The sequence below is a fragment of the Phacochoerus africanus genome, chromosome 15 (genome assembly GCF_016906955.1).
Source record: "Phacochoerus africanus isolate WHEZ1 chromosome 15, ROS_Pafr_v1, whole genome shotgun sequence".
In the NCBI taxonomy this organism is placed as follows: domain Eukaryota; kingdom Metazoa; phylum Chordata; class Mammalia; order Artiodactyla; family Suidae; genus Phacochoerus; species Phacochoerus africanus.
In genome coordinates, this window is record NC_062558.1 from 59,927,082 (window position 1) to 59,948,985 (window position 21,904).

The window sequence follows — 21,904 nt, forward strand, 5'->3', positions numbered from 1 at the left end:
ACAGATTTGTTCAAGGATGAAAAATCAAGGCAACAATGGGAAACCATGGCCCCTCAGTAAGGATGAATGGACTGCAATGGGAACTCAGCTTTTTCTCCAAGCAGCCTGCAGAGAGGAGATACTGCATGTGGCACAGGATCCCAGCTGGGTACTAAGTCTGCAGCAAGACACAGCAGCTGTTTCACTCTGACGTGCTGATGTACATAAAACGCCTATCGGTTCTGGGAAAAAATACTATCTCAGCGCTTGAGGATAGTGGGACACTCTGAGATTTTGTCCCATTTTCCCACACCTACCTTGGGATTTCCAGTTAGGCTATGCATTTACAGTCTACTATACAATTCTACTGTACTTTCTCAATCCAAAGTTGTTTTGCTATGTATTACTTATTTATTTTTGCCTTTCTTTATAGGGCTGCATCCTCAGCATATGGAGGTTCCCAGACTTAGGGGTCCAATGGGAGCTGTAGCCACCAGCCTACACTACAGCCACAGCAACTCGGGATCCGAGCTGTGTCTGCAACCTACACCACAGCTCACAGCCACACTGGATCCTTAACCCACTGAGCGAGGCCAGGGATCAAACCTGCAACCTCATGGATGCCAGTCAGGTTCGTTAACTGCTGCGCCACGACAGGAACTGCTTTTTATTATTTTTTTGTCTTTGTTTTGCTAGATACTGTTTAAAAGCTGACCAACTCTTGATTTTACCACCTAAATATTTCTCAAACCCAGCCATCTTCTCTCTCCATTCCTGCCACTACCCTCCTTCCCGTTTAGTTACCCCAGAGACTCTATCAAAACACTCTCGGATGGTCTCGACTGGCTCACAGACCTTCCCAGTCCCTAGTGCACCGCTCCCACCAGCCTCAAGAGGTGTGTATTAACAGAGACCACACAATGGACATGAGGGGGGTGTGCTCAAAGCTCTACCTCAGCCTGCCCTGTCTGCTGTCTTGCTCCTTCTGCCATCTTACCCTCACAGTGTCTATGCTCTGTCCATTGCGAAGAGCTTGGTTCTCCCAGTAGACCTGCTGGTCTACTTCTATGCCGTTGCTGTGCTCCTCTTTGCAAGGCCCTTTCTACCCTCTCCCCAGGCTGACTTAACTTGCCCTTGAAGACTCATCTGTAGGGTTTAGCTCTTCCATCCTCTGAAGCCCTGACTGTCCTTTTAGTCCCCAGAGCACATGGCATGAACCCTCTCCCCTCATAGCACTTACTCCTGAAAGTAATCCACTTTGGTCTCCCTCCTCAACTAGGCGGTAAAGCTCCTTGAGGACATGGGCTGTCTTCCTTACTTCATAGCTCCAGAACCTTGTACGGCTTTTGCACACAAACAAAGTTTACCTGCACATGATTTGTTAAAATGAATTAGAGAAAACGATCCTCTATTCAACATAATATACATTTTAAGTCATTCATCTATAAATGTTTATTAAGTACTATTGTTGAACTCTGTGCTTAAGAACTATTAAAACCTGTACACACTCGACCAGAGAGGCTGAAGTGAAAAGCATGGATAGTGGCGGGAAGACTGGAACAGCTGGAGCTCGGTCTCCTACGCTGCCGGCAGGAGCACACAGCGGCAGCAGTTACTAAAGCTGAACAAAAAGGCACCTGGTAAAACCTGCCTTCCAGTCCCAGGCATATGCTCAACAGAAACGAGTAAGAATGGTCTTAGCAGCATTATTCATAATAGCCCACGCCCCAAACAGGAGATAATTCCAGTGAATAAACTCTGGCATATTCATACAAGTCCTACAGGGCAATGAAAAACTTGCTACACACAGCAACAAAGATAGCACTTTATGAGGTTCCAAAACAAGCTAAACCAACCTGTGGTGACAGGTGAAAACAGCAGTACTTTGCGGGGTGTGGGTATTGACTGGGAAGAGGTGCCACGAGAACCTCCTTTGACTGAGCTGCAATGGCAGCGCGCACACAGGAGGACCCAGCTGCACTGTATGTACGAAAAGTCACACCGCAACAAAGAACAAGGAAACTTGTGAACTAAGGCCTTGGATATATGCCAACGGGCTGGTGGTCTAGCCATGAGACAAAAAAGTAAATTGATCAAACTTTGTCCCTTCACTAGAATATGGAAAAGAATTTTTTTCAAAGAGATAGACTTTTTTACATACGCAAATGTTATTCCTAAATCAGTTCAGTTTTGCCTTAAGGTTCAGAGCACTGTTTCCAGATAAGGTTCTCCATGTACATAAACAAGGCAATTTTGTTATGTTATATAAACCAGTTACTTAGCACTGAGTTTTAATCACTCATTTAGCTATTTTCTCAGGATTTAGCAAAACTCTGGTCTACAGAATTACAGTGGCTATTCGTTGCTAGTAATAGTCTAAAAGAAATTTATCTTACTATACTTACCTACTTTAACCTAAAATCTGCTGCCACCTTTTAGTGAAAAGTGAAATAAAAATCTTTGTACTTCCTCTTAAGATTTTGGGAAAAAAACAACCCAAAACCTTGAGTACTGTAAAACAATTAATATACTGTACTTGAGATTATATTTTTGGTCAATGTCTGGCACTATGAATATTAACAGTTCTGAGAATGAGTTTTAATATTAATAAATATCCCATTTAACTAAATACCTGACAGGATTCTCAGTGAATATTTTAAGGAAGACATACAAATAAAAAGATGAACAGTTTTAAATAATTTTAAGAGCAAGCAAAAACAAAAGGAGCTAAAAATCATACATGTATGCATCCAGAACACACTCTGGGCTACAGTATATGCAAGGCAAGTAAGTGAATGATAGCACCTTTAGAAATAAAAGATTTAAAATTGCAACCTCATGTATGTATATATAAAATAGTACACTTAGTACTGGTAAGCTAGATTATAACCTGCAGATTTTGGCATTAACCAGAGATTCCTGAGGTGATGCAGTGGACAGGTGAGATCCATTCATTTTTCAAAGGCATTTTCAGCTCTTGCCTTGGGTGCTGTCGCCTTCCAGGCACCTGTCCAAGTGCTCGTTAATGTGAGACTCCAAAACTTCACTCTGACAAACCGGACAATTAACTGTTCTGCTCCAACTGGATGAACTGCTTGGATTCGGAGTTGCAGCTGGAAGATGTGAAGGACACTTGGGATCATTACCTCCACTCTGTATTTGGTTTTTCTTGATAAAAAAATTGTCAAAAGCAGCCCTATCTTCCAGCCTGGGTCGTTTACCTGGGCACTGGTCCCCAGGGGGTACAGTCACAGATGTCGATTCCACTGCTTTGAAAGACTCTCTTAGGGACACCTTAGAAGACGTAACCCTTCTCTGAGAACTAGAAGGCGGCGAGTTTTTAGTGATGTCCCCAACTGTTAGGCTCTTCGCTGGAGATCCAGTCACACTTCTGAAAGCCTTCTGGCTGGCGACTGATACTCTAGGAAAGTAGTTGCTTAAAACATTTTGGTGTTTGGAGCTGGGCACAGACGGGACTAGGGAGGTCTTTTTACTTGAACCATTCTGTTCAAATTTCACCACAGTTTTAGAATTAGATCTTAGGGCATTGGCTGACTGGTCTTGACTGAAAAGATCTTGGGTTTTATTAACAGCATGTGAAGTGATCCATTTCCCAGAGGAAGGCGAGTTGCTTGTCTCTCCTAGAACATATCCCTTCCCACTAAAAGGGATTAACAACTGTGTCTTGCTTCTGTTGGGTTTATCTGCAATAGAAGCAAAAAAGATTTTTCCTTGACTCGAAATTAATACCAAAACAAATATGAAGCTAATGGATAGTTTTCCCCAAAACTATTTTGTTCTAACTTAGAACAATGCAGTGGTTATCTACTGATGGGAGGACAAGCTTTAGCAGTCTGAGAGCTCTGGCTCCGAGAGAACACAGAGGACAAAAACAGCCTCTGGTGTTTAGATAAGCAGCTCTATCAAGCAAAGACCAACAGCAAAGTCACTTTCTCCTTGAAAATTGCTTCGTATTAAGTTTCCTTCCAGAAGGGAAAAATCTGCTACTGTGCTCTTATCTTCCCAGCCCACAAAAACGAAGCTAGAAATCTCTCCACATAAATTCTGCTATAGCTTCTCAACTTATTGTATAGTTCCAAACTGAGAAGACAGCTTATGCTCGTGAGCCCTATCACATCAAAGCAACAACGTCCCAAGGGAAGAAGTCTTAACCTCAGTAACCCGCCCACCGCCCCCACCGCCCCCCAAAAGGTTGCTCCTCCAAAGACAGTGCTCCGAGCTCCGCAGAAAAGGGGCAGGTCTGGAGGATGAAGTGCAGCACTCATGTGTCAGAGCCTATCCCCCTCTTTTCCCAGTGAAAATACACTCAATTCACAGAAGTCACCTGGATAGAGCCCACCTGATAGGAAGAGGTGTCACTTGACTTACATTCAGGGCGCTGTCATCTGAATTACTGTTTTCATTTTGACAATCTTTGTGCCTTCTGTTTCCTAAGGACTCAGTGAGCCAGGATAGGAAAAGGGACTTTACTCTCAAATTTTAGCAGAAACGATTTCTGCTTTTACTCACATCCACACAGAGCAAAGTCTGTTTTTCCACCACCATGTCACGGATGATGGGCTTTTTTTGTTCCTAAGTCCACCCTTGAAAACCTCTAACCTGGAAACAGCCTGGCAGTTTATGTTAAATGCCAGTTCTCTGAAGCTGCTGCTGTCTTATGTTAGAGCCACTGCAGTCGTGGGACAGTCGGAAGCACATAAACAGAGTTACCTTCAGGCTCTGCTGCTGACACTGGCTGTGTTCCTGGTTTTGTCTTTCCTTTGCCTTTTTTTGAATAGTTCTCTGGTTCCTTGATTTTTATGAAAGTGCCTCCACAGTTTTTCTGGTGCTCAGCCCACCAATAGTCGTGAGCAGAGGGCGCCCTGTTGGTGGCGCGTTTGACGTAGCCGAAATATGGCTTCTTGTATTGACATGGCCCGTTGCAGCGCCACCAGTGTCGCCGGTACTCGTCCACCTCGTCATGGAAAGTATGGTAGACCTGGGGGGAGGCATGGTAACAATCTTCAGAAAACATGTAATAAGCAGCCCCTGCCCCACCTTTATCCTGTTTCCTGGAGCTTTCGGAAATTATGTTTTAGGAAATCATATTTAGCAGTGGTTAATTTAGTGCTTCATAAACTGTGTAAAGATAGAAAAATGGGAGAATAGAAGACAAAAAATTAAAGACACCAAAAGCTTTTATAAATGCTAAAGGTTTTAGAAACCACATTTTTTCTTTCTTTTTTTTTGTCTTTTGTCCTTTTTAAGGCCGCACCTGTGGCACATGGAGGTTCCCAGGCTAGGGGTCGAATCAGAGCTGTAGCCGCCAGCCTACGCCACAGACACAGCAACGCCAGATCCAAGTCACATCTGCAACCTACACTACAGCTCACGGCAATGCTGGATCCTTTACCCACTGAGCGAAGCCAGGGATCGAACCCGCAACCTCAAGGTTCCTAGTCGGATTCATTTCTGCTGCACCACGACGGGATCTCCAGAAACATTTTTAAATGATGAAAAATTAGGATAAAGACAAGATTTTATGTAATGCCATAATAAATAAGAATTGTTCCCATTGCAAAGCTGAAATCTTCCCCTATAAGTAACCCTACCAAAGGGTTCCAGGGGACTATTTCCTATAAATGCTGGGCCCCAAACAGGCACCTGGCCTCATGCAAACCCTCTCTCCACATTTGCCCCACTCTGCTGGAGTCTTCGTAATAAGCCTTATGGAGTATCCTTTAATCTGTTCTCACCCTCGTATCCCTAGTAGCTGGAGGCGTGGCACAGTGAAGGTGCTCAGTAAGAATGTGCTGATGGAGTGAATGAAAAGCTTCATTCACTGAGTCAAATGAAATTCTCCATAAGTGTGCTTTTTCATCCTCAAGCAGGATACTTTTGTTTCCCCCTCCAGAAGAAATCTTACTCAGAACATAAGCAGAAGAACCCACACTGATAGGAAGGTTAGCCTCCCACCCCCCCATCCCTCCGCCTTGGTGGCACTGAGGGTGGCAGGGCACCACGTTAAAACTGATGCCCCTGAATGACACTGAGTCCATTTTCCTTCTGTCCTCTCAGTGGAACTATTTGTAAAAGATAAAGGGCATGTGTATATGATTTTGCGGGGGGGGGGCATGCCTGTGGCATATGGAGGTTTCCAGGCTAGGGGCTGAACTGGAGCTGTAACTGCCAGCCTACACCACAGCCACAGCAACGCTGGATCCTTAACCCAGTGAGCAAGGCTAGGGATCGAAAGTGCATCCTCATGGATACTAGTCAGATTTGTTTCCACCGAGGCACAAACTTCCTTTTTTTTTAAACCAAGACGCTTAACTCTTTAATAAATTCCCCTTGTGGGAAAGAATGCTAAGCTTTCTGTAACCGTACAGATAAATAAACAGTTTTATACTCACTATCTCTCCAGTAGAAGCAAACAAACTCTTTGATTTAGCAAGCATGCAAACAATGCAAATGACCCTACACACAGAAGAGACTGGAGGACAAAGGTTTGGGAAGGAGGAGTTACGTTAGGCTCCGCCTTCTCTTTTATGGTGCGAAGACCTCGCTTAATATTAATAATTCAATGGCAAAAAAGACAGGGCATTGGGTCTGTTTTGCTTCCAACTTATTTAATTCCTACAGCCTTGGGATATGACTTTTTAACAATGCAGTCACTAAGATAAAATTGTTCTCAATTGCCCTGTGGAGTCTGTTAAAACACAATGTGACCTGTAAGCAAGGGGCGCCACTCAGTAAAACCTCAGTGAAAACACACAGACAGCCAAGATAAAAGAACATATCCTCTTCCAAATGAACAAGTACACTAGAACTTTGCTTCAAGTGTAAATTCTAGCGAGGAAACTGAAAGCCTTTTACACTAGCAACTCCATAATTCCTTTGCTAATCTGGATTTTTATGTGATTTTTTTTTTTTAATCTTTTTAGGGCCACACCCTCAGCATAGGGAAATTCCCCAGCTAGGGGGTCGAATCAGAGCTACAGCTGCTAGCCTGCACCAGAGCCACAGCAACGCAGGATCCAAGCAGCACCTGCGACCTACACCACAGCTCACAGCAATGCCAGACCCTTAACCCACTGAGTGAGGCCAGGGATCAAAACCACATCCTCATGGATACTAGTGGGGTTTGTTAACCGCAGAGCCACAATGGGAACTCCTATATGATTGTTTTAATGCAGGCCGCTTTCCTGATGTTGAAGTAACTGTCCAATAATTAAATGAGCTCTCCAGAAAATTAAACTGAAAGCTGGGAAATGGGACATAGGGTGGGCACTTTTAATTTTTCATCACACTGGCCTTTACTGCCTTTTAAAGGAAGGAAATATTTGAACACATTAAGGGATTTAATCTTTGTAGGCATTAATATTCTGTATGGTTCAATTCAATTGCCCCAATAGGGGCACAACATCAGACATCCTACACAGATGTATATACAGGTAAGAGCCACCCTGGGTTCAGAGGTATGAAAGTGGTGTAAGATATTGTAAAAGGGTATGTATCAGCTGAGGAAGTTCGAAGGCGGGAGAAGTTATATCTCACCATAAAGATGAAAATCATTTTGACAGAAAATAGAAGTGGCATATTCTACAGAGAGGATACTTGAGGAAAGGCATGGACGAGAAAAGTTCACTTAGAAACACAAGACATAAGGAAGGAGGGTAAGAAAAAAGGTTATTTAATAAAATGAATCAGGAGTTCCCGTCGTGGCGCAGTGGTTAACGAATCCGACTGGGAACCATGAGGTTTCGGGTTCGATCCTTGGCCTTGCTCAGTGGGTTAACCATCCGGCGTTGCCGTGAGCTGTGGTGTAGGTTGCGGACGTGGCTTGGATCCCGAGTTGCTGTGGCTCTGGCGTAGGCCGGTGGCTACAGCTCCGATTCGACCCCTAGTCTGGGAACCTCCATATGCCGCGGGAGCTCTCCAGAAATGGCAAAAAGACAAAAAATAAATAAATAAATAAAATAAAATGAATCAGTAATAACATGGAGTTCCCTGGTAGACTAGTGGGTAAAGGATCCAGTGTTGTCACTGCTGTGGCTCTGGTTGCTGCTGTGGTGCAGGTTTGATTCCCGGCCTAGGAAATTTCACATGCCGTGGGTGCAGCCAAAAAAAGAATCAATAACAAAAAACCCTAAATGTTTTGCATGTATTTCCTGTAATCCTCACAAGGATCCAGGTGACAGGTGTCGTTACTGCTCTCCTTGTACACGTGAGTAAAAGGAAGTAGCCGAGAGTCAGGCAGTGGCACCGACATCTGGATGCAGGCAGCCTTTTTTGAGCCTAGGCTCTGCCTCCTCCTACAATATCATGCAGAAACATTAATCAAAGACTTCTGATGACAGGAATGACATAGGACACGGCAGCAGAAGATAGGATGGACTGGAGCAGGAGACTAATGAGGAAACAAAGAGGTAATGGTCCTGGTCCAGGAGAGGCACCGCAGGCCTGCGGTAACTGGACAACGCATTGCCAAGGTGTGGGCAGAAGCCTGGGCGGGGGGATCGCGGGCGGGGGGATCGCTGGCGCGGCTGCCCTCCTGCTACATGGTCCTGGACAAGCCCGGTCAGCTTCTCTGGGCCTCTGGCTTGCTGTTGAAAATCCTCAAAGATAACATTTGTTTCTAAGCCGGCTCTCAATTTTTAATCGAATCCCAGGAAATACTGAATCAATAACTACTAAACATCATAAAAGCGTGTGGCTTTACGTACTGTTATGTTGGCTCCAGTCAGGCGATTGATGCGGTGCATGTGTTTACAAAACTCTGGACCATGCCCTTCACGGTCTTTATCATTGTTGGTGACAAACAGATAGGCATGTATCATTTCATGCAAGAGGGTCTGAAACAGAAAACAATCAAATTAATTTGTTATGGCACTTTGGAAAATAAAAATGCCTTTTCTTACTCTATCTGGAGTCTTAGTCTTCTTTGGGTGCCTTTCAGATACTGATAAAAGTCATGAACCATCATTCTAGAAAAATTATATAAGCACACATTCACGAATCTTTGTGTATAGTATCTGAAGTTCTGTAGTGCCCAGGTTAAGAACTCCCTCTTCTAGGAAAGCCTTTTTAACTACTAATCAAAATCCAGCAGAAAAGATCCATAATTCAACTACATGAAAATTTCAAATTTCTGAAATGGGGAGAAAATTTTATAAGAGATTACTAATTTCTTTTTCTTTTTTTGTCTTTTTAGGGCCACACCTGTGGCATATGGAGGTTCCCAGGCTACAGGCTGAATCAGAGCTGTAGCCACTGGCCTACACCATAGCCACAGCAATGCCAGATCTGAGCCTCTTCTGTGACCTATACCACAGCTCATAGCAACACCAGATCCTTAACCCACTGAGCAAGGACAGGAATCGAACCCACATCCTCATAGATACTAGTCAGATTCCTTTCTGCTGAGCAACAACAGGAACTGCAAGAGGCTATTAATTTATTTTATTTTATTTATTTGTTTATTTTATTTATTTATTTATTTATTTATTTATTTATTTATTTGGTCTTTTCTAGGGCTGCACCTGCAGCATATGGAGGTTCCCAGGCTAGGGGTCGAATCGGAGCTGTAGCTTCCAGCCTATGCCACAGCCACGGCAATGCCAGATCCAAGCCGCATCTGCGACCTATACCACGGCTCACGGCCAACACCAGATCCTTAACCCACTGAGCAAGGCCAGGGACGGAACCCGCAACCTCATGGTTCCTAGTTGGATTCGTTAACCACTGAGCCATGACAGGAACTCCCTATTAATTTCTAAATAGGCCTGCTAGGCCACCAGGGAACTCCATGAACCTAAGCTTTTCTCCTTTATGAGAATAGCTATCATTATTTTAGAATGCAGAGGAACATCTGAAATGTAGAATGGCCGGTGGATTTTAGTCTCAATAGAGCAGCATTTACTTAAAAGATCAAGGTCATTTTCAGAGATAGAGCTGATTTGATTCTCCCATTTTTCTGTTCAGCATAAATTTATAAGACTAAACTTCATTAATGCCAGTCTAGTTCTTCTGATTTGAAATTCCCTTAAAAAATATTTTTTAGAATAAATTATGAAACAGCAGCCTTAAATCTTCTGTTAACTTTGCACCTAAACTACTGCATCCTTGGTGTGGAATGAGCAGTAAGCTTTATTGTTTGTTTTAAAGTTTTACGTGATTCAAAATTCCAAAACTATGGAAAGCTATACATAGAAAAATTCTGATCTGCTCTATCCTCCTATCCTGAACTCTCCACCACTAAGGGATACTATTATTAGTTTCTTCTTTCTTTCACTGTTGTTTTGCTAATATTTATATCCACTCTTATCCCCTCCCCACCACACAGCATACTTCTTATACAAAATATTGTGTACACTCTTCTGGACTGCCTTTTTCATTAAAATAATACACCCCTGGAAGTTCCCTGGGGGTGCAGTGGGTTTAAGGATTGAGCATTGCCACAACTGTGGCTCAGGTCGCTGCTATGGCGTGGCGTGGGTTTGATCCCTGGCCCAGGAACTTCCACGTGCTGCAGGTGTGCCCCCCCCCCAACACACTCTATCTTTCTCCACATAATTTCTTTCTTTCTTTCGTCTTTTTAGGGCTGCACTCATGGCATATGGAGGTTCGCAGGCTAGGGGTCCAATCGGAGCTGTAGCTGCTGGCCTACGCCACAGCCATAGCAATGCAGGATCCGAGCCGCGTCTGCGATCTACACCACAGCTCACGGAAATGCCAGATCCTTAACCCACTAAGCAAGGCCAGGGATTAAACCCATGCCCTCACGGATACTAGTCAGGTTCCTTAACCACTGAGCCACAGTGGGAACTCCTCTCCACATAATTTCATAAAGATACTTTTCATTTCTTTTTATGGCTACAAAGAATTCCATTATGTTGCTGTACTATAGCTCATTCAACCAGGCCCCTCTTGCTAAATAGTATTTACACTCTTTTGTTATTGTGAATAGTACAATGAAAATACTTTGTAAAAAGGACCTTTGTTTTTGTTTTTTTTTGCTTTGTAGGGCTACCCCCCCATGGCATGTGGAAGTCCCCCGCCTAGGGTCAAATTGGAGCCACAACTGCCGGCCACAGCCACATCAACCTGGGCTCCAAGCCACATCTGCAGCCTACACCACAGCTCATGGCAACACCAGATCCTTAACCCACTGAGCAAGGCCAGGGATCGAACCTGCATCCTTATGGATCCTAGTGGGGTTCGTTAACTGCTGAGCCATGACGTGAACTCCAGGGATCTTTCATTTCAGTCTAGGTGTTGCTGAGTCAAAGGTAAGTGCACCCGTAATTTTGTGAGACGTTACAAAATCCTCTGCAGGGCATGTACCATTCTGCCCTCTTACCAGTGATATACGGGAACGCTTAGTTTCCCTTAACTTTACTAATGGTTTCAAACTTTAGGAGTTCCACCAATCTCGATAAGCAAGAAGAGGTGCTAATGTAGTATTAATTTGCATTTGTTTTTATAAATGAAGTTGCATATGTTTTCATATGTTCAGGGGTCATTTCTATTTCATGTTTTGTGAATTGTCCACGACCTTTACTCATTTAAAAACTGGATTGTTAGAGAGTTCCCATTGTGGCTTAGCAGGTTACCAACCCGACTAGTATCCATAAGGATGTAGGTTCAACCCCTGGCCCTGCTCAGGGGGTTAAGGATCCAGCACTGCTAAGCTGTGGTGTACGTCATAGATGAGGCTCGGATTCTGTGTTGCTGTGGCTGTGGTAGGCCGGCAGCTGCAGCTCCAATTCCACCTCTAGCCTGGGAACTTCCATATGCCGCAGGTGACGGCCCTAAAAAGCAAAATAATAATAATAATATAAAATAAAAAATGAAAATGATAAAAATTGGGCTGTTGGGAGTTCTCTTGTGATGCAGTGGGTTGAGGATCCAGTGCTGACACTGCTATGGCGCAGGCTTAATCCTTGGCCGGGGAAATTCTGTATGCCACAGAAGTGGGCAAAAAAACCCCCCAAAATTTAGGTTCCTGCTTGTTGGTTGAATTTAAACACATCTTGAAAATGGTACACAGTATCATACTGAACATTTCCAATTCTATATTATCTACCATTTTCCACATTTAGCCTAGATAAAGGACTCTACACAACAGGATCCCCAAATATCTCTATTTTCCACCTCTGTTCTATATCCAGACAAAAGCAACTACTCCTGGTCTGAAATATGCCCTAAGTTTAGTGGCCTCACTTTTGCTCCCTGCATTCCCAGCCCCTCTGCCAAGAGTAGTCTCCTCCCCTCTCTCCACTTGTCAGAATCCAGTCTGTTCTGTCAGGCTCACCTCCATGTTTTAATTGGCAGCAGCAATAGTTCTAAGGCAGAAGTGATGAAGCCAAGTGCTATGTGGAAAGGGAAAGGGAGAGCCAGAAAAACTAGAGTCTACACCAAGGGTCTGGTATTTATTATGCACATGACCCTGGACAAGTTATAACTTGATTCTCACCCTGATCTTGCAGGGCGGTGGTAAAGGCAAACACCAGGGTAATGACACCAGTCTGACACAGCAGGTGCTCATTAAAGAGCGAATGGTAGGAGTGATGGGAATAGTAAAATCCATACCTATGAAGCTTCCCTTGACCACCTCAACCAGTTATATGTCTCTTCCTTTTCTGCATCCTATTCATGATTAATTTAGCTACTTTAAACCCAGGCCAGGGGCCCCTGTTCCTCTGATGTCCTTCTTACCCCTGATCAGACACTGTAACGTGCCACTAACAGCACATACTCCCTTGAAGAATTAACACGTATTTCCCATCTTCTTTTTGCCCATAACTTTAAAACTGTTCCTGGAGTTCCCATCATGGCTCAGTGGTTAACGAATCCGACTAGGAACCATGAGGTTGCGGGTTCCGTCCCTGGCCTTGCTCAGTGGGTTAAGGATCTGGAGTTGCCGTGAGCTGTGGTGTGTAGGTTGCAGACTCGGCTTGGATCCCACGTTGCTGTGGCTGTGGTGTAAGCTGGCGGCTACAGCTCCGATTAGACCTCTAGCCTGGGAACCTCCATATGCCGCAGGAGCAGCCCAAGAAATGGCAAAAAGACAAACAAAAATTGTTCCTATGTTTATTTAATCATTTATGCAACAATATCCATTAAGCAATTAGGGCTCTTCATAAGGTTGATTTGGTTAATCATGTTCAATTTTTAAAAAATTTTTACTATTTTGTTCCTGTTCATCACTGAATTACCAAGAGAGTTGTATTAGTGGCTACAATTATGACTGAATTATTTCTCTTTTTGCTTCTGCTTATTTATGCTTCAGGTCATCTAAAGCTATGTTATTATTTTCAGGGTCATTATGTGTTTTTATTTTATTATTATTATTATTATTATTTGTCTTTTTAGGGCTACCCCTGCAGGATATGGAGGTTCCCAGGCTAAGGGTCAAATTGGGGCTGTAGCTGCTGGCCCAGACCACAGCAACTCGAGATCCAAGCCGAATCTGCGACCTACACCACAGCTCATCACAATGCCAGATCGTTAATCCACTGAGCAAGGCCAGGGACTGAACCTGTGTCCTCATGGATGCTAGTCAGACTGTTTCTGCTGAGCCACAACGGGAACTCCATATGTGTTTAATAGGTTACTTTATCATTATGAAATATCCCTTTTCTTCTAGTAAAATAACTTCCCTTAAAATCTTTTGACCAATACTAATATTGCCATGACAACTTTCTGTTATTTAGTGTTGGAATGACATACTTTTCCCCATCTTTTAAATTTAACATGTGTCCTTATTTTAAGCATGTCTCTGTTAATCTAGTTCATATGTGTCTCTAAATGGAGAGTTTAGTCTATTTATGAGCAATATAATAACTGATATTATTATGTCCACCTTTCTTTTCATTTTATCTGGGATTTGTTCCTTTATTCTTTTATTTTTCGATTAACTGAGTGTTTCTGTTGTAACACTTTACAATTAGTAGCTATTTACCCTTTTTTTTTTGTCTGTTTGCCATTTTCTTGGGCCGCTCCCATGGCATATGGAGGTTCCCAGGCTAGGGGTCTAATTGGAGCTGTAGCCACCGGCCTATGCCAGAGCCACAGCAACGCGGGATCCGAGCCGCATCTGCGACCTACACCACAGCTCACGGCAATGCCGGATCCTTAACCCACTGAGCAAGGCCAGGGATGGAACCCACAACCTCATGGTTCCTAGTCGGATTCGTTAACCACTGAGCCACAATGGGAACTCCTATTTACTTTTTTAAAAAAACTGTTGTTAAAAAAAAGCATGTAGGAGTTTCTGTCGTGGCGCAGCGGAAACGAATCTGACTAGGAACCATGAGGTTGCAGGTTCAATCCCTGGCCTCACTCGGTGGGTTAAGGATCCAGTGTTGCCATGAGCTGTGGTGTAGATTGTAGACATGGCTGGGATCTGGTGTTGCTGTGGCTGTGGTGTAGGCTGGCAGCAACAGCTCTGATTAGACCCCCAGCCTGGGAACCTCCATATGCCATGGGTGCGGCCTAAAAGACAAAAGACAAAAAAAAAAGCACGTAACATAAAACTTACCATCTTAACCATTTTTAAATGTACAGTTCGGTAGTGTTAAGTACAGTCCCATTATTGTGAAACCCATTATCCTTAAAAAATAATGTCCAAGCACATTTTAATTTATATTCCATCCAACCTCTATCATTTCAGCTCTCTTTTGCATACATTTCAGGTGCTACAACTGAGGAAAGACAGCTCACACTGGGTGTATGTTGGGGAATTTCAGGCAACTACTAGACTCATCTAAACATAGTCTGAGAGCTCCTACTGCTCCACTTAGCTAGCAGGTGTGATCACCAACTCTAGATATGAAGTATGTCCTCATGCTGGTTTGTTCTCACCCACATGTCCTGGGAGCATACCGTGGTGGCTGACAGAGGAGAATCAAAATTTGTGTGTCTCAATGAAAAGACGTGGGTCCACAGAGTTCCCACAGCAGCTCAGCGGTAATGAATCCAACTAGTACCCATGAGAATGAGGGCTCAATCCCTGGCCTTGCTCAGTGGGTTAAGGATCCAGTGTTGCCATGAGCTGTGGTGTAGGTTACAGACTGGGCTTGGATCCCAGGTTGCTGTGGCTGTGGTGTAGGCTGGCAGCTGTAGCTGCGATTCGACCCTAGCCTGGGAACTTCCATATGTCGTGCATGTGGTCCTAAAAAGGACAAAAAAAAAAAAAAAGAGATGTAGATCCTCAGTTTTTCTCTGCTTCTAAACCAACTACCTGGCATATCTGAACCTTAATTTACTCATTTATAAAAATGAGGGTAACACTTTGAACATAAACAGGATTATTGTAAAGATCAAATTAGACAATGTACCTGGACGCCTCTAACTCTGAAACACTAAAATGTAAGGTAATCATTATTATTTGCTCCAGAATAAAAGTTTGCAATGAGAGAAAACTGATTTTTTTTTCCCACATGTACAGGTTAATTCACAGCAGTCTAAATCCATAATAAGCATTTCTAAATTACTGAGTTAAGCATCAGGTTTATGCAGAAAATACCTCCACAAGGTCCTTCCTGGGCCTCAACTTTAAAAGGGGTTCACTGAGCCGGATGGAGCACATTCCACCATTCCCTTCGTAGCTGCAGATCCCAGCACACCTGGAAGAAAACCATCCCAAATCTGTAATTCACCAAATGTACACAGGAGGGAATCAAACGGGAGAGAGCAAATCCTTACACGTTCTTGGGCGGTTCAGGCTGAGGGAGAACTCCATGGCAGATGGCCTTCCTGAAAATAGACCCTCTTTGCTGGGAGATGCTTGCAATTCCGAGGGGTCAGGGAGAAATGGGAACAGCAGTGGCCTCCCTTACTCTAACCAGGCAGCTCAAAGATAATCCCATCCTGCTGCTGCCTGTCCTCTCCCTAAAAGGTGTAATCAACCAGTCTGTGGTGGAAAGGGCCAGATCTCCACTAGTGTTCCTTCGAAATTATAATTATATATGAAGGAGAACTGTGCTTTCAACGCAACTTCATATCATATCTTAACTCCTTATTCTAGGTGGTTTTGTATCAATTCAAAAACTAGCAGGTAGTGTTCAGCTGCACCTTAAACTTGTTAACTCCGTTGGTGTACAGGAGTCGTTTATTTCAAAAGGGGTTTTCTCCAACTCAGCGGGTAAGAAAAGGGTCCTTTCACAGGCCTCCCGGAAGACCCCCGGGTCCCAAAGTTATGGAAACATCGACCCCTTCCCAAGCTGACACACGGCTCACTGCAAGGCAGCGGCGCCGTAAAGACCACAGCTGAGGACGGCACACTTCACCGCGCCCTCAGCATCTTTAGGGGCCGATTCTGGCTGTTTCTCCCTCCTGGGTCCTAGATCAGAAAGGGGAAAGGGGTGAACTCATTTTCCTGGAAACTGAGAAACATCCTTCTCTCTCACTGTGTTCCTTACCGGTCAGATCGCCGCGGGGTGGGCCACACGGCTTTCTGAGAGCTGACCAAGGGCAACGAGAGAGGAAGGAAGGGAAGGGAGAGGAAGCCCGAGAACGGCTGGCTGTCCCTAGACCGGACCCGGTCACTGCCCCGGCGCCGGGGCAGCGGAAGGGCCGCCAGCTGTCCGGTCCCGGCGGGCTCGGCACTCACAGCGTCATTCGCAAGCTCCACTTCACTTCCACCGCCTCCAGTTTGCCCCAGAAGAAACGATCGTTGAACTGCACAAACAGGGCCTGCAAATCCGGCGTGGGGTCCACCAACTCCCAGGACGCGTCCACCAGCGACAGGGGCTCCTGGGCCGGATTGCGCTCCGAGACCTGCAAGTTCCACTCTTCCTGAAGCCGAAGAGCCAGAACCAGGTCCTCATCCATGGCTGCCCGGCTGCCAGGCAGAGTCCAGATGGCTTAGAGAGCCTAGCCGTGCTCCTAGGAGATACCAGCTCCCAGGCCACTCTCGGGTCAGCCCACAGATCTCGCGAGACCTAGTAAACTCTGGCTCGAGAAAGAGAACCGAGCGTGCCCCGAACTCCAGAGTCAAGATTCTAGGGCTTAAAACAACAAAGAAAATTCAGCATGACACCTCCTAGTGGGCTCAATACTTGGGTTCCCGAAGCTTGAGCCCGAGGAAGGTTTCAAGTAGCCGGATACCGCCTTTACGGTTCGCGGGTACGGTCAAACATCAACGTCATGCTCGGCCCATGCGCAGTATCTACACCTCGCTGCTCCGCCCTCCACTCGCTTCCGCAGGAGCTTCTCCGGCGCATGCGCCCTAGGCCACTGGCGATCCTGCGCCGGCGCGCTGTTTGCGAGGGGCATCTTGCGCAGGCGCAGTGTCCGGACTTCAGACCCGGGCGCAGGCGTACTCGCCTGTCTTCCATCCTGCTTCCTCAGCCCTGGACTCGGCCGGGTTGGGTGGGCCTCGACAGTGGCGGCGGCTGCGGCAGCGGCGGTAGTAATAGTGACAGTGACTGCGTGAGTCCCCGACGGAAATGGCGATGGCGATGTCAGACAGTGGGGCGAGCCGCCTGCGGCGGCAGCTGGAGTCGGGCAGCTTCGAGGCGCGGCTGTACGTGAAGCAGCTCTCGCAGCAGTCGGACGGGGACCGGGACCTGCAGGAGCACCGGCAGCGCATCCAGGCGCTGGCGGAGGAGACGGCGCAGAACCTGAAGCGTAACGTCTACCAGAACTACCGGCAGTTCATAGAGACGGCCCGCGAGATCTCCTACCTGGAGAGCGAGATGTACCAGCTTAGCCATCTGCTGACGGAGCAGAAGAGCAACCTGGAGAGCATCCCGCTCACCCTGCTGCCGGCCGCCGCCGCCGCCGCTGCAGGGGCCGCCACAGCCTCCGGAGGGGAGGAGGGTGGAGGCAGCGCGGGGGGCCGCGATCACCTCCGGGGCCAGGCTGGCTTTTTCCCAAGTCCCGGGGGCGCCTCCCGCGACAATTCTGGTCCGGGCGAGGAAGGGAAGCAGCGCACTCTTACCACTCTGCTGGAGAAGGTGGAAGGCTGCAGGCACCTGCTGGAGACGCCGGGACAGTACCTGGTGTACAACGGGGACCTGGTGGAATACGAGGCGGATCATATGGCCCAGTTGCAGCGAGTGCACGGCTTTCTAATGAACGACTGTTTGCTAGTGGCCACCTGGTTGCCACAGCGGCGGGGGATGTATCGCTACGACGCCCTCTATCCCCTGGATGGTTTGGCCGTAGTCAATGTCAAGGACAATCCCCCCATGAAGGACATGTTCAAGTTGCTAATGTTTCCCGAGAGTCGTATTTTTCAGGCGGAAAATGCAAAAATCAAACGCGAGTGGCTGGAAGTGTTGGAGGAAACCAAGAGGGCCCTCAGTGAGAAAAGACGCAGGGAGCAGGAGGAGGCAGCGGCCCCTCGAGGGCCACCCCAAGTGACTTCCAAGGCCAGCAACCCGTTTGAAGATGAAGACGACGACGAACCACCTGTTCCTGAGGCGGAAGAAGAGAAGGTGGACCTCTCAATGGAATGGATCCAGGAATTGCCTGAAGACCTGGATGTTTGCATCGCCCAGAGGGACTTTGAAGGGGCCGTTGACCTGCTGGATAAGTTGAACCAGTACCTGGAAGATAAGCCCAGTCCACCTGCTGTAAAAGAACTGAGGGCCAGAGTGGATGAGCGTGTCCGCCAGCTCACCGAGGTGCTGGTTTTTGAACTCTCCCCGGATCGGTCCCTGAGAGGCGGTCCCAAGGCTACGCGTCGGGCCGTTTCTCAACTAATCCGGCTTGGCCAGTGCACTAAGGCTTGCGAGCTGTTCTTGAGAAACAGGGCAGCAGCCGTGCATACCGCAATCCGCCAGCTTCGCATCGAGGGTGCCACCTTACTCTACATTCACAAGCTCTGCCACGTCTTCTTCACCAGCCTTCTCGAGACGGCCAGGGAGTTTGAGGCGGACTTCGCAGGCACCGACGGGGGCTGCTACTCGGCCTTTGTGGTCTGGGCGAGGTCAGCCCTGGGCACGTTTGCAGCTGCCTTTAGCAAACAGGTGTTCGACAGTAAGGAGAGCCTCTCCACCGCAGCTGAGTGTGTGAAGGTGGCCAAGGAGCATTGTCAGCAGCTGGGTGACATCGGGCTAGACCTCACCTTCATCATCCACACCCTCCTGGTGAAAGACATCCAGGGGGCCTTGCACAGCTACAAGGAAATCATCATCGAAGCCACTAAGCATCGCAACTCAGAGGAGATGTGGAGGAGGATGAACTTGATGACTCCAGAGGCCCTGGGTAAACTCAAAGAGGAGATGAAGAGCTGTGGGGTGAGGAACTTTGAGCAGTACACGGGGGATGACTGCTGGGTGAACCTGAGTTACACGGTGGTGGCTTTCACCAAACAGACCATGGGCTTCTTAGAAGAGGCGCTGAAGCTGTATTTCCCGGAGCTGCACATGGTGCTGTTGGAGAGCCTGGTGGAAATCATTTTGGTTGCTGTTCAGCATGTGGATTACAGTCTTCGGTGTGAGCAGGATCCAGAGAAGAAGAATTTTATCAGACAGAATGCATCCTTTCTGTACGAAACAGTCCTGCCTGTGGTGGAGAAAAGGTTTGAGGAAGGTGTGGGGAAACCCGCCAAGCAACTTCAGGACCTGAGAAATGCATCAAGACTGATTCGTGTGAATCCCGAAAGTACAACGTCAGTGGTCTGACACCTGGACCTGTTTATGTGTATACGTATATATGGCTTATATATATTATTTATATTTATATTAAGTTGCATTAGCGTATTCTTTATAGTCTCAAACACAGCCTAAAAATAAAAGATGCCTTCTCAGAAATGCGAAAATCAAAAGGAGATTGAAAAACATGTTAAACCCACGTAACAAAAACATTGAATTTGTAGAACATACAATATGCTTTCCTTTTAAATTATGCTAACTCTCTAAGGACTATATATCGTCACACCAGAGCATTTCAACCTGTGTTTTGAAAGTTTCCCAGTTCACTAGGTTTCTTAAAGGGCACAGTGCCATTCCTGCCTCGTGTACTTCTGCACCTTAAAATGTGGTTGAACAATTTGGGGAAAAGAAAGGAGGAGTTGAGAAAACTGGTTTCAGGGTAAATTTTGGTCAACAGAATTCCTTCATGAAGGTAGCTGGCTTGTGGACTTACTCCGATCCCTGTAGAAGCTGTCATACAAGCAGTTCAGCAAATACTTCCATCATAATTTAAATGGCCCATTATTGTCTGCTGTTAATTAGCAGCATTATAATACTTGATTTGGGAGCATTTACTTGAAAGTCTTAACAACACACGTTTTTTGTTTTGTGGTTTTTTTAAACGTGTTCCTGAGTTGTCAAGTTCCAGCTGGAGCTTCTGTCTTTATCATATTAAAAAAAAAGAAGAAAAATAACAAAGGGCACACTGAGGGTCTGGCAGCAGCCAGTGATTTTAGCTGTCTGGATCCCCTTTCAGTGTGGGTTACATATAAGGGGCTCGGACTTCATACAGATGGGTGAAAAGTTTTCATTGAAATACTTACTTAGGTTTCAGGGTCTGGCTGGATGGGAAATGAGGAAAAAATTACATGCAGATTCTGGTGTTCTCGAGTATGACTGCTTTGGGCAGAGATTTGTTTGGGGGGCTTTTTGTGGCTCAGTGGAGAACAGAAAGGTTAGACAGTGTCCAAAGCAAGGAGGCAAAAACTTGGTGACTCCTAAAATGCCCCATTTTTCTTGTTTTTTATTTGTTTTTCAAACCGAGTATCTGCCTACTTCAGATATTATAGTAAAACAAAAATAACTAAAGAAATGTGAGCTTTTCAAGGTCTCTATAAAGTATTGCTTGTATTGTGTATTGATTACATATTATTCCTCATATGTGGCAAGAGATTGTACCAAGGCCCATCTTTCCCCCTAGTTTCTAGTTGTCCCTAGGTGCCATTTCTGCTGCTGATGACTTCAAAAGGTTATTTCTTTTCTTTCTCTCTCTCTCTCTTTTTTTTTTTTTTCCATTTTAGGGCCTCGTTTGCTGCATATGGAAGTTCCCAGGCTAGGGGTCAGTTTGCAGCTGCACTTGCCGGTCTACGCCACAGCCACAGCAACTTGGGATCTGGGTGGAATCGGCCACCTACACCGCAGCTCGTGGCAATGCCAGATCTTTAACCCTCTCAAAGAGGCCAGGGCTCAAACCCTCATTCTCATGGCAACTAGTCAGATTTGTTTCCACTTCGCCACAGTGGGAACTCCCAAAAGGTCATATTTTTTTTTATCTGAATAAAAGTAGTGAAATAAAGACTGTGGAAATTACATAAAACCTAAAAGAGCTTCTAGTAGCAGCTTAGGGTTGTAAAGCTCCTTGCCTTAATTACTCATATGCCAGACAAGCCCTCTTATTTTATATTTAGCTATGCATATGTAAAAGGTTGAAAATGATCAAAGTGACAGTTTTTCTTTGACTTTTTTTCACATAACTTTAGCATTTTTCTAGCTAATAACCATCATTGAATATTTCAGTTGAACAAAGCAGTTATAATTAGCCTTCTTTTCCAGATCACTGTTAACTTGAATTTGATAATAATTTTGTGATTATTTTGTGCAACTTACAGTTTCTAATATTATGTGAAACATGAATTGTGTAAATATTTGATGCTGGGTCTGTGAAATGATACTTCTGAAATCAAAACCTCTCTTCAAGGATGATGTTGTAAAAAGCCTCAATGTGTATACTCAGATATTTCAATGGTTGTCTCTTCAGAGAATTGTCTGCTTTTTAAAACTGGAAGTACTGAATTTTCTTGTGTTAAAAGTTCCATGTTTCTTAATCAGAGTTGGAGCTGTAGGAGGTTAATGCTCTTGGTGCATCTGTTAGTGTGGGAAGCTGACTGAAGATCACCAGTGTTGCTGTGTACCCTTGTGCCAACACGGGGCAATGTCGCTGCATTTCTGCAAGTGGGGTCAGAGGGCTTCTCTCTAGTTCTTGTTTAATTAGACTC

General features: G+C 45.5%; 2 protein-coding genes across 3 annotated transcripts; one reads left to right on the top strand and one right to left on the bottom strand.

Annotated features, from left to right (window-relative positions):
* Window positions 1-1,402: 1,402 nt before the first annotated feature.
* On the bottom strand, window positions 1,403-17,312 carry SPRTN (SprT-like N-terminal domain). 2 transcript variants are annotated; one of them, XM_047760068.1, is made up of 5 exons: window positions 16,598-17,312; window positions 15,512-15,611; window positions 8,706-8,834; window positions 4,711-4,978; window positions 1,403-3,683 (listed from the first exon to the last, which is right to left on the bottom strand). In XM_047760068.1, exons 1-5 carry the CDS (start codon window positions 16,816-16,818, stop codon window positions 2,950-2,952), a joined length of 1,452 nt encoding a protein of 483 aa, XP_047616024.1. In that variant the 5' UTR covers window positions 16,819-17,312; the 3' UTR covers window positions 1,403-2,949. The 2 variants fall into 2 exon arrangements, 1 of the variants encoding a protein (XP_047616024.1); XR_007132160.1 differs by having other exon boundaries at window positions 3,631-3,683; window positions 4,369-4,978.
* On the top strand, window positions 17,286-19,762 carry EXOC8 (exocyst complex component 8). The gene has a single exon (XM_047760067.1). The coding sequence runs from the start codon at window positions 17,436-17,438 to the stop codon at window positions 19,617-19,619; it is 2,184 nt and encodes a 727-aa protein (XP_047616023.1). The 5' UTR covers window positions 17,286-17,435; the 3' UTR covers window positions 19,620-19,762.
* The last annotated feature ends 2,142 nt before the right edge of the window (window positions 19,763-21,904 follow it).